The 13,936-nt window shown below is 35.2% G+C and overlaps 1 protein-coding gene across 8 annotated transcripts in view; it reads right to left on the reverse strand.

Moving 5' to 3' along the window:
- The window catches only part of MAPK10 (mitogen-activated protein kinase 10), a 126,225-nt gene that overhangs the window by 61,548 nt on the left and 50,741 nt on the right, over positions 1-13,936 (reverse strand). For 6 of the 8 annotated variants that reach the window (XM_072405463.1, XM_072405466.1, XM_072405462.1 and 3 more), the window contains 2 exons: positions 12,097-12,168; positions 1,549-1,718 (listed from right to left, as the gene is read on the reverse strand). In XM_072405463.1, the coding sequence (XP_072261564.1) occupies positions 1,549-1,718; positions 12,097-12,168 (242 nt within the window). Of the gene's footprint in view, positions 1-1,548; positions 1,719-12,069; positions 12,169-13,936 lie in introns of those variants that run through there. The other 2 variants (XM_072405468.1, XM_072405469.1) reach the window with 1 other exon arrangement.

Raw genomic sequence — 13,936 nt, forward strand, 5'->3', positions numbered from 1 at the left:
CCAAAAGATCAGCTTTACATCAAGGCAATTAGCATTCCTACATTTAGTTCAGCAATGACAGTTTATGTCACCAATAAGAGAAAGTGCAAATAAACTAAAAAAGGATTAGTAATGTTACAGTGAACATTTAGAAATGTAAACATATACAGGTGCATCTCAATAAATTAGAATGCCACAGAAAAGTTTATTTATTTCAGTGATTCAAATAAAAAATTTAAACTCTGACCTGTGCTTGGACCTGAACTACTATTTTCTGCCCAGACCTCAGTCAGTCTAGACCGGGGGGGGCAAACTTTTTGGCTCAGGGGCCATAATGAGTTTTAAAATTTGACAGGTGGGCAGATGGATGGAAAGTGTTTGTATGAACTGATATAAATTACATATAAAAGCCATTACCTAAAGGTAAAAAAAAAACTTTCATTCAAATTACATTTAGTTTCAGTGGGAACAGTGTTGTTGGTCACCTTTTTTTGCCAGTAGACAATTTTGTACCAACTTTTATTGGGCCAGATTATACAGCCCAAGGGCCATATATGGCCCGTAGTATGCCCATGCCTGGTCTAGACCTTGCCTCTGGCTAGCATCTTACCCAGTACCTGATCTTGGCTTTCCCAAAAGGGAAGCCTTCTGTTCAGATGGCCACTGGTGGGGAAAGCCCGGGGGCCGCAACCTGTTGTTATGCCCGCAGCAAAGTAGTCTGGTGGAAGCCAAGGAGAAACTTAGGCAATCCTGTGTCCACTTTCCAGGGGCGCAGCTCTTTCTGGTTAGGCTCAATAGGGAGGTATACTTATTTTTACTCCCAATTTAACTTATAGTCCTCCTGTTGGGGCCATATGTTTGGGGCCATATCAGGTATGAAGTAAAGTTGCCATTTGAAATCGAATGGATCACATCACATGGAACATAATATCGGCCATTTGGAGCAGTTCTTATATACCCGAACAACGTTGATTAAGGTAGACTCTCTCATAATACCTTGGTACACAAAACAGCAGCTTTTAATTGGATGCCCGCATTACAAGGTGTATTTTAGCGTTTAGTTTTTGTATTACTAGTATTACTAGTAGTCAGGTTAACAGATAAAAAAATGCTAACAGATAAAAAAATGCTTTTGTTTTTAGTGTTCAGAGAAAAGGCTGAGACACCTTAGCGTGACAAGGTAACTTAGGTTTCTTTTACTTCTCTGGAGAGTAGAATTTCAGTTGGGACTGAATAGGAGTGGAAGCTAAATAGTTTAATGGAGGCAGGCACTAGTGTGCTAATTCTTAATTGGTCACTTGTCACCCTCACAAATTTAAAAATTACATCAATGTTTTAATAGTGACATGTAAAAAGTATGTAGTATAACTGTTGTGAACGCCCTATAAATTAGTACACAAATAATGAGTGTGAGTTTGTAGAGGTAAAAAAATTGGAGGGCTTTTTTGTCCACTTTGTAGAAACCAGCACTTGTTGGGAACCCCCAAAAATGTCCCTCCCCACCTATGTACACATTTCCCGCCTATTTTATTAGCACAATGTTCTGTGGACAGAAATATATTCACTTACCAAACTATTCCCTGAGCCCCAGAGCCTATAGGCTTGAGATTCTGGTAGCGTTTTAGAACCGTGAAGGTCGAGTCTCCTACTTCCACACTGTAGAACTGGTTGTCAACTTTGCTTTTGCTCATGTTGTAATGTTTGGCAATATATGACACATCCACTTGATTACTGAATCCCTGTTAAGGAAAAGCAAAACAAGGAAGTTTAGTATGGTTGTAGGCAAATGCCTTTCTTTAGCACTTCTGCTAAATATTTCTGCTTTGCACAAGCAAAGTATGCCAAATGCAATTTTAAATTGTATGTTTGCAATGAATACAATTAACCTCCTTCTGTAATGATATGGAAGTCAACAATCCAAATTATGCACAGATGCTCCACTAACATTGTTTTAAGAACTGTTCGGATTGTAGAATACATTCAAATACATAATCAGGCATTAATTTAAAATAATGGTGCAATTAGCCTGCAGTATTTTCAGAAAATGTGTGACAGGGTCATACAGTTCACTGGAAGGAAAGTTTATTCTTATGGTTTATCAAGATGTATGAATGTATGGTTTATGAAATATGCCATATTTATAAAAGTGATCTTTCACATTTCAAATACTATTTAATCAAGATATACATATTATCTATTGGCTGTTAAAGATCTGATGTTGTATATTTGTTCTGATAGTATATTATTTTTCATATTCTTTATATTTTAAAAAAATTAAACTACGAGATGTTTAAAAAACATACATACTGTGAGGAATTGGTTTCAAATGGTAGGATGGCACAGTGGCAACTCCACATACAAGCTTCAGTTTACAGCTCCATCCCACATTTATTGGCAAAAATGGCCAACAAAAACAAACAACAATCTTGCCAGGGGTTATTGTCCATAACAAATCTAGTCCATAAACATAATATTTAGCCCTGGCTAGCATAATCAAACTTTTCAGACTGATATTTACTCCTTCCCACAAAGCTTGTTACCCTCAACAACTGCTCCACCCCTGCTGCTCCTCCTGGAATAGTTAAACAGGGGGAAGTGTCTACCCAGGATCCCGCTACACAGCAAAAAAGGGGATACTGCCACCTCATGACACACAGATCGTGCAGGTGGACTTACTGTTTAGCCGGGATCCACAGATATACTTGTGCCCGCATCTGAAACACTAAATGTGAGGGATCAGCATCAAATGGTAGGATAGCACAGGGGCCACTACACACACCAGCTTTCTTTACGGCTCCTGCCCACATTTGTCAGCAAAAACAGTAACCTAATCAAACAGTCTTCCCTCGCAGGGTTTAGTGTCCGCAACAAAAATAGTACACAGTCTTTTTTTTTTCCATTTGCAGCAAAACAGACAGACTGGCCTAAAGCCACTCACCTGCTGCTTGCTACAGGGTGTGCTTAGCCTTCTAGCCCCTAAGAAACTTTGGAACCTGGAATTGGGAATCTTCCCCACCCTGCTCTTTGCAGATTCCCAGTTAAACCAACCCCAGAACAGAAATTCTCAATAACCGGCAAAGAAACCTAGAGGTTCCCTGCAAACAAAACTTTGCCGGTTTACCTCAGAGGCACTATTTGAGAAATCTAGGTCCCACATAGCGCCCATCCAGACCTTTTTTGTCACTGTTACAATACCCACCTATAAGTAAGATAAAGTTTTAAAAATGTATATATTTTTATTTTCTTTATATAATGTTGACCAGGGACGTGCAGGTAAAGATACCTAGCTATGAACAGCCATGTGATTTAATTGTATATGGTATAAAAATGTCCCTACGGCTGACCCTTTTATTCCTTGAAAGGACAGGTGGTAGTTGTTAACGGTGTGCCTATTGGGTTCAATGACCTGGTTAGTCACTAGCAATATAAAACATCTTCTGGTCTTCCTCCAGTCTATAGATAGTGTTGTCACTCTAGCCTGATATAGTATCTGAAGTAAGAACTACTGCTGACTGAATTAGGAATTGCCAATTCATCACATTTCTCCTGAATATTTGCATGTCCAATCCCCAGAGAATCAGACAAATCAGGAATTCAAGCAATTATGATAAAAGTGTATGAATATCTGCAGAGTAAACCAATTTGTACAGACTAGTTTAAAAAAAAAAAAAAGCTTGCAGTGCATTACTTTACTAATCTGTCTGGTTTTGAATCCAATTGCTCACTGGTACTAAATACATCCCAAGCAAGGTTAAAAGGTTCCAAAGCAGTAAGGATATGTTTCAATAGATTGAAATCTGTCATTCCTTGAAACCTCTTTTTCATATTTTAAATCTTCAAACAATCCTTACCCCCAACCACCACTTCTACTACAGCATGTAGTGCAGCTTTTCAGTAGCTTGAGTTATGTATATTGTCAAAGAGTTTTCATACTCCAAGCAGAGCCCCCTTTTATCAACAACCACAACTATACACACTTGCATAAATTGCGTAAATTCAAAGGCCACAGCCATACCAAAGGGGCTGCAGATTGGCAGGGCCCACACTGGTTATCCCTAATAAAATGTGAAATTGTTTCAGGGTACTTTGCTAATAAAGAGTATTGGTGGTTGGATGTAATAGCATGGATATAAACAGAAATTCCCAAGGCTCATAAATGCATCTAAATACTTCAAAATGCCACAATAAATTTCAGTAAGACCCACATAAGAGTTGCTTGCTGGGCCACACTTTTAGGTAAAAGGGGTATGGGTGGGTAGAAGTCAAAGTGCTAAATCATCTGTATTCTGCCTGAATGTTAGTGCATTCCTTAATAGTGATGAAGCAATAAACCAACAGGAATATAACTAAGCACTGACAGCCAGGACTGGATTTTAGTACAGAGCTAGCATTATTATCTACTTCCTTGACCAAAACCATTGCCCAGTCTAGTCTTTGGTATCACCTGGTCTTTTTGGGCTTCTGGAATTTAGGGCCTGCTAATATCTATTTTCTCTATAACTAATACTCGGTTCAGAACTTTCTTTTATGTTTTTAATGAGATACAGTGCCAGGCCCATAAAGTATAACTCATAAGTGTTATATGTATGGTTAGTAAGAGTAGTTAGGATATTCACTAAAATGTTATTTCAAATCAGCAATGGTATATTCTGTGCAAATTCAATTATAAATTATAATGCTCACCATTTCATTTTTAATATCAAATAACGCAACATGAGAAATAAAAAAGGATTAGTGCTGATAAAAGAACAGAAATGATTATGGGGTAAATAGCAACACAACAGCCTGGCTTGTTTCATATCCCTGGTCTCATGTTATTTACAGTCCAAACTGATGTACAAAATTACTGTGTTTAGGTGAACTATCTGAAAGTCACATCATCAAAAGTCCCATGAGTAGTCCCATGTATTATCGGACAGTGAGAAAACCAAATACAGCAGTGTGTCCATCATGCTGAAATATACTACACTTGGCCACCTAGGAATTTATAACCGTGCTTTTTGTCGAGAAAGTAACAGCAAAGAGATTCTCTTCTAAAATGAAATATGTTGAATCTGTCAGCTGCATCTTCCAAATAAAAAGGGGTTGTAGTGACCTTGTCTTGTTGCAAATAGTAGGACAGTAGTGATTACTGATAATTGGAATTTCCTAACATTATGGGAAATAAAGACTATGCTTCTTTCTGAATCTCCTTGATAATACAAAAAATAAAATATTATGAGCTTTTAGACCTAAACAAAGACTTCCTTACATTCTAATGGTAGTTGATTTGCTTGATAACCCTTTTCCAAAGAGAAATATGGAATCATAATTTATCAAATATGGATGTCATATGGATGGCATCACTGACCTCTCCTTCTGAAAATGCCAAACATTTGGCCAGTGCCAGATTTTATTTTAAAGCATGGGATGTAGCCTAAGATTGTAGGGTTACCAATAGTATGGCATAATCACCACCAACACGCCATATAGATTCTGCATTTTTCAAATTAGAAAGATCATGATTTAACCTTTCTGGGATTAAATTACTTTTTTCTTTGGAGCAACTTTTTAAGATTCCCTCAATGAACACTTTATTGATATTGACCGTTCCACTGCTTACCCGCTCCATCCCCTGCACTTGTATATGAGTTGTCTTTTTTAGGTTACAATACCTCACAAATGGAGGTCTCAAAACTGTCCAATCACATATGAAATAAGTGTAGTAAAAGTTGTAAATTTCCACCCCCTCCACCCCTTTATTTTACATTTTACTCAGGTTTAGAAGAAAATGTGTATGGGTATAGGCCATTCAGGTAAAAAAGCATTTTGTGAACAGAGACACCGACATTATTAGTGATCTGAAGGTCTCGCACTTACTGGTAAATGGGGTATAAGAGCTGCTGTTGACCCCTTTTAAGTTATTATCAAGATGGGTCTGAAGCAGGGATATTCTTTTTTAAATTGGAAAAGGGAGTGTTGACCTTTCTTGTTTAAAAAAGAGTATAGTATTCAGCAAATCTCTATGGAACAACTAATATGATTTTAAAAATACATGTCAAACCCGTTTTTCTCATTTTTCCACTACTATATTGCCCAGTTTCCTATTTTCTGTAACACAAATGATCAGGACTGGCTTAATGGTTTGGGCATGCAATAGGTTCCAAGGCAGAAACAGGGACACAAGCTGGCCACTCTAAGCTGGAATGAAGTTCAAAACAGAAAGGAATTTCTTACTTAGGGAACTGGCAATATTAGATATTTCTTGCTTCTTGGGAGTTCATTCATAATTAGAAGGAATTATTACATGTTAGTTTAATGATACAGGAAGGTAATCCCAAAATTGTAAATTTTATGCTAACATACTATGCAATACTATAAAAATCAAGAGGGAATATTTACAGTGGGCTTTGTACAGATTTTCACAAGCTACTGACTATGGCCTATGTGGTGTTACATAAACTAAATGCGAATTATACAAACAAATAATGTTGTTCAAACATTTTTAAATACGGCTACAGATGCATTTGTCTCAGACTTGACCTGCCAAGAAGAGTTATCACAGAAAGCAACAAAAGATGTTTGGCTCATTGACTACGCACTCAACTCATCAGTTTCTATCTTGCACTTAGTCATGATAATTATTAGACCAAAGTAGGGCAGGTTAAAATAATCCTACTTAAAAATAAGAACAAATATAATCAGCAGCATAGCAACAGCAAAAGCACGGTTAGCATTTTCAACCAGACCAATGGTCAGGAATAAGTAGCATGACTCATAAAAAGGCATTTCCTGTGTACATGGAAATGTGCTTGTGACCTTGTTTGAAATAAATGTAAATAATAGCATGACCCATCTCTTATACTGTGCTCTGCAAACTACAATTTGTACATGCAGTTGTTCTGGCAACTCTAATGTTGTCCTGCAATAGAATACTATTTCAGCAGGTCGTCTTGCAATCTATAACAGCAGTTGCCCATATTTCACAACAGAGCTAATTCTCTTTCTATAGTGGCACCTTTTCTAAAAGCACCTTTTTTATACTTTTGTTTTCTATCAAATTCTGTTTTTCTGTATGCTTTACTTTTTTTAAATATTAATATTTCTTAACTCAGGAATACAGGGATGAACCTCAAAGGGACCAACTTTACAAAGGACATTTTAAAATAGATCATTAGATAATATAGTTGTTACAGATAATTGATAACTGTTTATTATTATTTTAATTGAGAAAAAAACACACACTGCCCACCTTCCCTAACCAAATACAGTTCAGACATCCCCCTCCATTCAGATGCTTACATATGATAATACTGTTTTTGGTGTTTCCGCTTTTGCAGCCCTGAACTCTCTCACCAGAGTTGGTGACTACATGCCTAGGGGCTGTGCACCCAGACTGTATATGCTAGGTGTATGACCCAATTAAGGTTTGTGTGCACAGAAGTGACCCATCCTGAAGAAGATTTTGGGCATAAGAAGGGTAAAAACTGGAAGAGGCTCCAACTGTCTGACAGAGGTTGTAAAGGTGAGCTTAAGTTAGCAAGCAATAAATCAGAAAACCAGTAGATTAACATAGACATGTTTTTTATTTGAATCTGTAAAATAGAAGTGAGCTATGTTGAATATTTGACATAGATGTATGGCGGGAGGAGTAATTGATTGTCATTTAAATACAGCTACTGTAGCATATTGGATGGGTTGAATGATGAGAATAATCTATGCTTTTGCATTGAAGCTCTTGCTAACTGTCCTGTACCACCCTATAGTGCATGATTAAAAAGCGTATTTAACTGATTTATGGTGAAGAACTTCCCTTAATATGGGAATGGGAGTTCTTTCAGGATCTAATATAAGGGGGTGCATTACAACATAGCAACCTTACCAAAGCTAGTCAGCTTTATTAGTCACTTGCACAACTCTCAGGCTACTTATTAGTTCTAGAAGTATGACATCACTTCCTATGAAACTAAATAGACTTGTTATAGTTGCAGTGAGCAGAGTGGAAAAAAAGGATTGTTGAGTTGGAAAAGCAATTGGCTGGTTGCCCCCTTTCTTCATAGGCCAAACCTGACCAAAATGTGCATGTTTATAAAATGCACAAGATTTTTTGGAGAATGAATTGTACATTCATGGCAGGATGCCATCTAAAGTCTTTGGGCAGCTTACACTTTTCAACTTTCCTTTAACATAAAAAAAATGTTGTTCCTTTGAAAATTATGAAAAAAGAACTATATTCTATTAAAAAGCAAAATTGTATTAATGAGAAAAATAAAATGGTCTTAGATAATGGTCCGTGACATTTTTCAGACCATTACCTGGAGTCTTATGTTGTACAGTCCTTTAGCAATAATTATAATAGTATAAAGATATTACTTTTAACTATTGATTGCAGCCAGGGTATGGTATGCATTACAAATTAAATACCAGCTTTTTTTACACAATAATTAAACACTTGTGAGTAGAGCCGTGGTGATCACCATAAATTGCTCAATAGATAGATAGATAAAATTTATCTAGCCATTGTGAACATGTCTAAAACCTTACAAGGAAAAAGCTGCTAATTGTGTGAACTTTACAAAATGCCAAGTCCCAGTGGTACTTGTTAAATGAATTATGGAGATATTTCTTCATAAGACCATTGTAGGACAAATATACTGTCTGCACATCAACTATCCCACCGGAAAAAATGTATACGCTTCTTTAAAACATTGTAATGCTAATCAATTACTTTATTTGACATTGTTAACCAGTCTGGGGGGAAATGTAACAGCCAAAGTGATCAGGAGGTGTAAATAAAAAATCCCCAGCAGGTAAATCTGGGACAAGTAATATATTTAGAAAACTGCAAATCATTAGGATACAGATTTATGAAGCTCCTAGTTAGGCTCATTTAAATACCAGAAGAAACACTGGAGGGTGTTTTTTTCAATGTATTATTATATATGTATCTTGAAAATGCACACAGTAGGAATAGAAAGAACCTTTCTCTAAATACAGTCTTTACAACCTATATATCACTTTCAGGTACCACTATATTACAATATATATATATATATATATATATATATATATATATATATATATAGTTGTTTTTACTTTATCAGTCATGGTTTAAATGTCAGTTGCCTTAGCACACCTTGAACTATATAATCTTTTATGTAATATTTTTGAAAGTATACTATTCACACAGTCTCAATAGGTTGTTTTAGGTGGACTGGCTACTGGCGTGATCGGCAGGTATTTGTGGGTTTAGAACCATATATGTTTTAATGGGAAGGCATAGACTGACTGTTATCATAGTTAAAAAGAAGCATTTTTAAGGCACGGTTTCCAGGCATAGGGAAACACCTCAACCTCACTGTCCATGTAAATTAGCACTTACCCACTTTGGAGTAATGCCAGGTTTATTCAAGATTTACAATTATTTATTACATTGCAACATTAGCTGGTGAAAACATTATATACTTTAGGCATTCAATTCTTCAGGTTTATTTTGCAGGTAATAGACTCTAAAAACAATACATAGAAATGCATTTCTCAAATAGATATTTCTTGACATGATGTGACATGATTAAACATTTAACAGTCAGACTAATTAAATCGAAATTATGCACATTATTTTTTTGTATTCACTTTAATCATAAATGTTAGATAATGTGTCAAATTAGGTAAAATAGCAATGAATATTTAACTTGTGTGCTTGCTTTGTTTATGCTTTGTTGAATATGAAAGGAAATATGCTTTTCAGCAAACCCTGCTTCCACTGCATTAAATACTGAAGTACCGGGGGAATATTAATTAAAACATTTTGTAAATGCAAATATTGTATTCTGCTTACATGTTATCAAAAGGCAAAACCAAAAACAGATTCATAATTTAATTTTAGTGTATTAGGACAGGCAGACTAAGAGGTCTCGTCTCTAAAGACAAGGCAATGATCAACTTGCAAAGACCAATAATCACAATTTATAATGGTAATATGGTTTATTTTTGACCTATACAATTTATTGGACTGGTAGTACAAAATAATTCTTGTCTAAAGTTTAGTCTAGAAATGTCTGATTTATATCTTATATATAATATATATAATATATATTATATAATTTTGTTCCAAAATGGTAAGGAAATAAAACACTTACAATAAACATTTTTCTTTAAAACAAAAAATATATATAATGTTCAGATGTGTGAACATCATTTTCTATTATTGCTATGTTAACCCTTATTTGTGGTTCTCATTCGGTGTCCAGTTTATGGTCCTCTGTATTACATATTGAACTGCTCACAATAAAGGTGTTAGGTATACACCTAAGTAAAGCTAAGGGTTAATATGCTTATATTTCTAAACCTTTCCATTTTCACCACATTATTTTAGATCATGTGACATCATCATTGGGTCTATGTTGCTCTACAATGCCAGCAGATCATGACATTGTCCCTGATTTAGGTTCTCCAAGGCTGGAGAGAATACACTTTCAGAAGTGAAGCTGGGTGATCCAGAAAACATGGAATGGATTTTTAAAAATCATTTGCTATTTGCTAGCAAATGTTTTAAATCTTGGACCAGATTCATTCCAGGTTTGCTGGATCCAACCAGCTCTACTTTTGAAAGTGTATTCTCTTTGTCTCAGTAGTTCTCTCAAGCGCACTTTTTGCACTTAGCACTTTGATACTGCGATTCCCAACTTGTATGCAGGAGAAATTGTAAAGCTGCTACACACAGTATTGACCTACAAAGCAGTTATGTGGGGAAATGCTATATCTTGGTGTGTTATTTTCAAAACGTTTATTTTATTAGGAGGAAAAAATAAAATCAGTATCACTACTTCACTACTACCCCCCCCCCCACACACACACACACCTCAACTTTAAATGGTAAAGTATTTTGTACTTTTGAGTTGGTTATGATGGGTCACTTGCTCTTAGATAATATTTTGTGAATTAATGTTGGTCACTAGTAGGTGCTGCTGTGTTCTCCTGTAATGGGTTTAACAGACTCTAATTAGGTCTCAGATGGTAGAATTTTTTTTACACTTTAAATGAGCACACAGTGGCATCGAGTGGTGTGACACAAGTATAAACCAAGAATACTTTTCTTATGGCATTTTCAAGTAAAATGTCTAGACTACTCAAGCATATAATGTACTTGGTCTTCAGCTGTCAAAAAACACATTTTTAATGAATATTCCACTGTGTAATCAAATTAAAAATTATTATTAAACCCATATTTTAGTGTTAATTTAATTTTAAAAAATGTTTTAAAACTTTTCAAGTTTGTAGTTTAGGCAAAATATTAGGATAATAAGGAATTTCGTTTCATAGAGTGACAAATGCAGCCTAATTAAAATCTTACATTGCCATCATAGAAAAGCTATTTGAGACTACGTGAACACGTGCCACACATTGCATTCTTGTCACAATCATTGACTGCTTCTAAGCCGTATCCAACAATTACTTTCATATTTGTATGAGTTGTCTTTTTTTCATGTTTGTGGGTATATATTTTAAAGATGTCTAATGCATGGATTTTTAAATTAATGTCTTGCTTGCACATATCTGATTTAATATTATGTTATTTACTATCTCCACCTTAAACAAGAGTTGTCCAGTAAAAACCTTGCAAAAATGGTGATTTTACTTTCCTTGGCATGCTGCAGTGATTCACATGGCTGCTGCAATTTTTATAACAAATTATGAAAACTGAGTGATTTTTTGACAAAAATAAAAGACTGGGACAAAAATGTCTTGCTCCATGGTAAAAAAAAAAATTGTTTGTATTCCATGGTTTGCAGCCACTGGCAATGTTCATGTAACAGTCGATCAGTTAAGTTGCTAACAACTAATAAAAAAAAGACATAAACCTACCCAACTTAAATAGGTGGCTATACACACAATGATATCCTCAATGTGAAATAGCAATTCTGCCTACTAAAGGAGCAGCTACACCTCCTACATCTTAATTTGCTGTTTGATACATCTCCAAATGTATACAAACTTCCTTAATTTGATTGACATGTAAACAGAAAACTTTTGTGTGAAACAGTGATGTGACAGAATGACAAACCTTGAACGATTTGAAAGGAAAAATGGAATAACAAATTCATACGCTACCTTGTTTTACCTGTAAGGAACACACACCTGACAAAAGGCAATTTTTACATCCAGGGTAGGTTCACTGCAGTTATATAAGAAATGCCGGCTCATAAATACCTGCAAGAAAAATAACAATAAATACATTAATAATAGCACTCTATTTGTAATTTAAAGAGTAATAGTATTATTTTAAAAAGCTAATGTATAACTCCCAAATGGTTTGCAATAATTCCAGTTTACATTTTGTAAATACCCAATGCTTTTATTACTTCATAGTTGGTTTTTTACATCTATCTAAGGATAAGTACAATGGGCCAGATTTAATAAAGCTCACCAAGGCTAGAGAGGATACACTTTCATCAGTGAAGCTGGGTAATCCAGCAAACCTGGAATGGATTTCTTAAAAGTCATTTGCTATTTGTTAGTAAATGTTTTCAATTCTGGACCAGGTCAATTCCAGGTTTTCTGGATCACCCAGCTTTACTGATGAACGTGTATCTTCTCCAGCCTTGGTGAGCTTTAATAAATCAGGCCTATTGTAATGCCTAGAGATGTGTTGCTTTTCAAACAGGTAAACTATGAAATTCTTCACACAGAGACACAAAGGCCATAAAATATAAGACATCAAAAGAAAAAAAACATAAAAATACATTTAATATAGTAATGCTACAGGCACATATCATTACGACCTTCCTATAACATTTTTAGCCATGTAATTAATTAGGATGTGTAAAGTGAAGGAATTGTTTTATATTTCTACTGCTCAGTGCACACAAGTTCCTTTTTCTATGGTCGACCAATAGTCAAGCACAAAATTTGTCACATTTTTATCCTGTCTTCTAAATTAAAATTAAACATTCTTCTGGGAATGTGCTTCTTTCTATCTCCTATTAGGTTTCCTGGAGCTAAAATTGCAAACAAAAAGAAAATAAATTGATCTTTTCTAAAAAGGCTATGTTTCAAATTATTATTTAACAAAATTGATAGAGCTTGTTGGTCTTTTTTGTGATCACGCATTCGAGTTTTTTCTCCAAGAGATTACAGTGCCCCAAACTTGGGAATGGTCTATTATGTGTAAATGAATGTGCTTTGTATTCCAATGTTTTTGTGATTTATCATGAAAGGTTCATAATTTTGAGCTACACAATTAATTAAAAACTTAAGCACTGACAATATAACAACTAGAAATGCTGGAAAGAATACCAAGATTTAAACACCAAAGAAACTCCTTCAGAAAACCCTTGCGCAAAAAGCTAACTGAGGTTAGGAATATGGGCCTGATTTATCAAAGTCATTCAAGGCTGAAGAAGATAGGCTATCATGGGTTAATTTGGGTGATCCAGCAAACCTGGAATGGATCTAGTCCAGGATTGAAAACATTAGCTGAATAATAGCAAATCATTTTAAGAAATGAATTCTAGGTTTGCTGGATTATCCAGGATCACACACAATAGTCTATGCTCTCCAGCCTTAGGGCCTGATTTATTGAAGCTCTCCATGAGTTGTCAGGATTATGTATATCTTGTGTAGTCTATATACCTTAGGAAGTGGAGCAATGCCAGCTGTGAAATTCTGGTATGGGTTTGTACTTGATACAGGGATAACAAGAGAAACTAATCTCTAATTAAATTGATCAAAATGGCAATTATGATTCACTGAGCCTAGAGTAAATAGAATAACTACCTTAAGCATCACTTACTGTAAATATACCCAGAATCCTTAGAAGGTTTTTCCCATCTGGTCAGAGAAAAAAACAAGATGAAATGGGCATTTTATTTTGATCAGATCCAGACATATTGACTGGAGATAATTGTGGGCATTTTTACAGCAAACAAGCTCATTTTAGAAACTATTTACTTGTCATGCATTCAAAGTAAAATCATGC

The sequence above is a fragment of the Pyxicephalus adspersus genome, chromosome 3, assembly GCF_032062135.1.
Source record: "Pyxicephalus adspersus chromosome 3, UCB_Pads_2.0, whole genome shotgun sequence".
Taxonomy (NCBI): domain Eukaryota; kingdom Metazoa; phylum Chordata; class Amphibia; order Anura; family Pyxicephalidae; genus Pyxicephalus; species Pyxicephalus adspersus.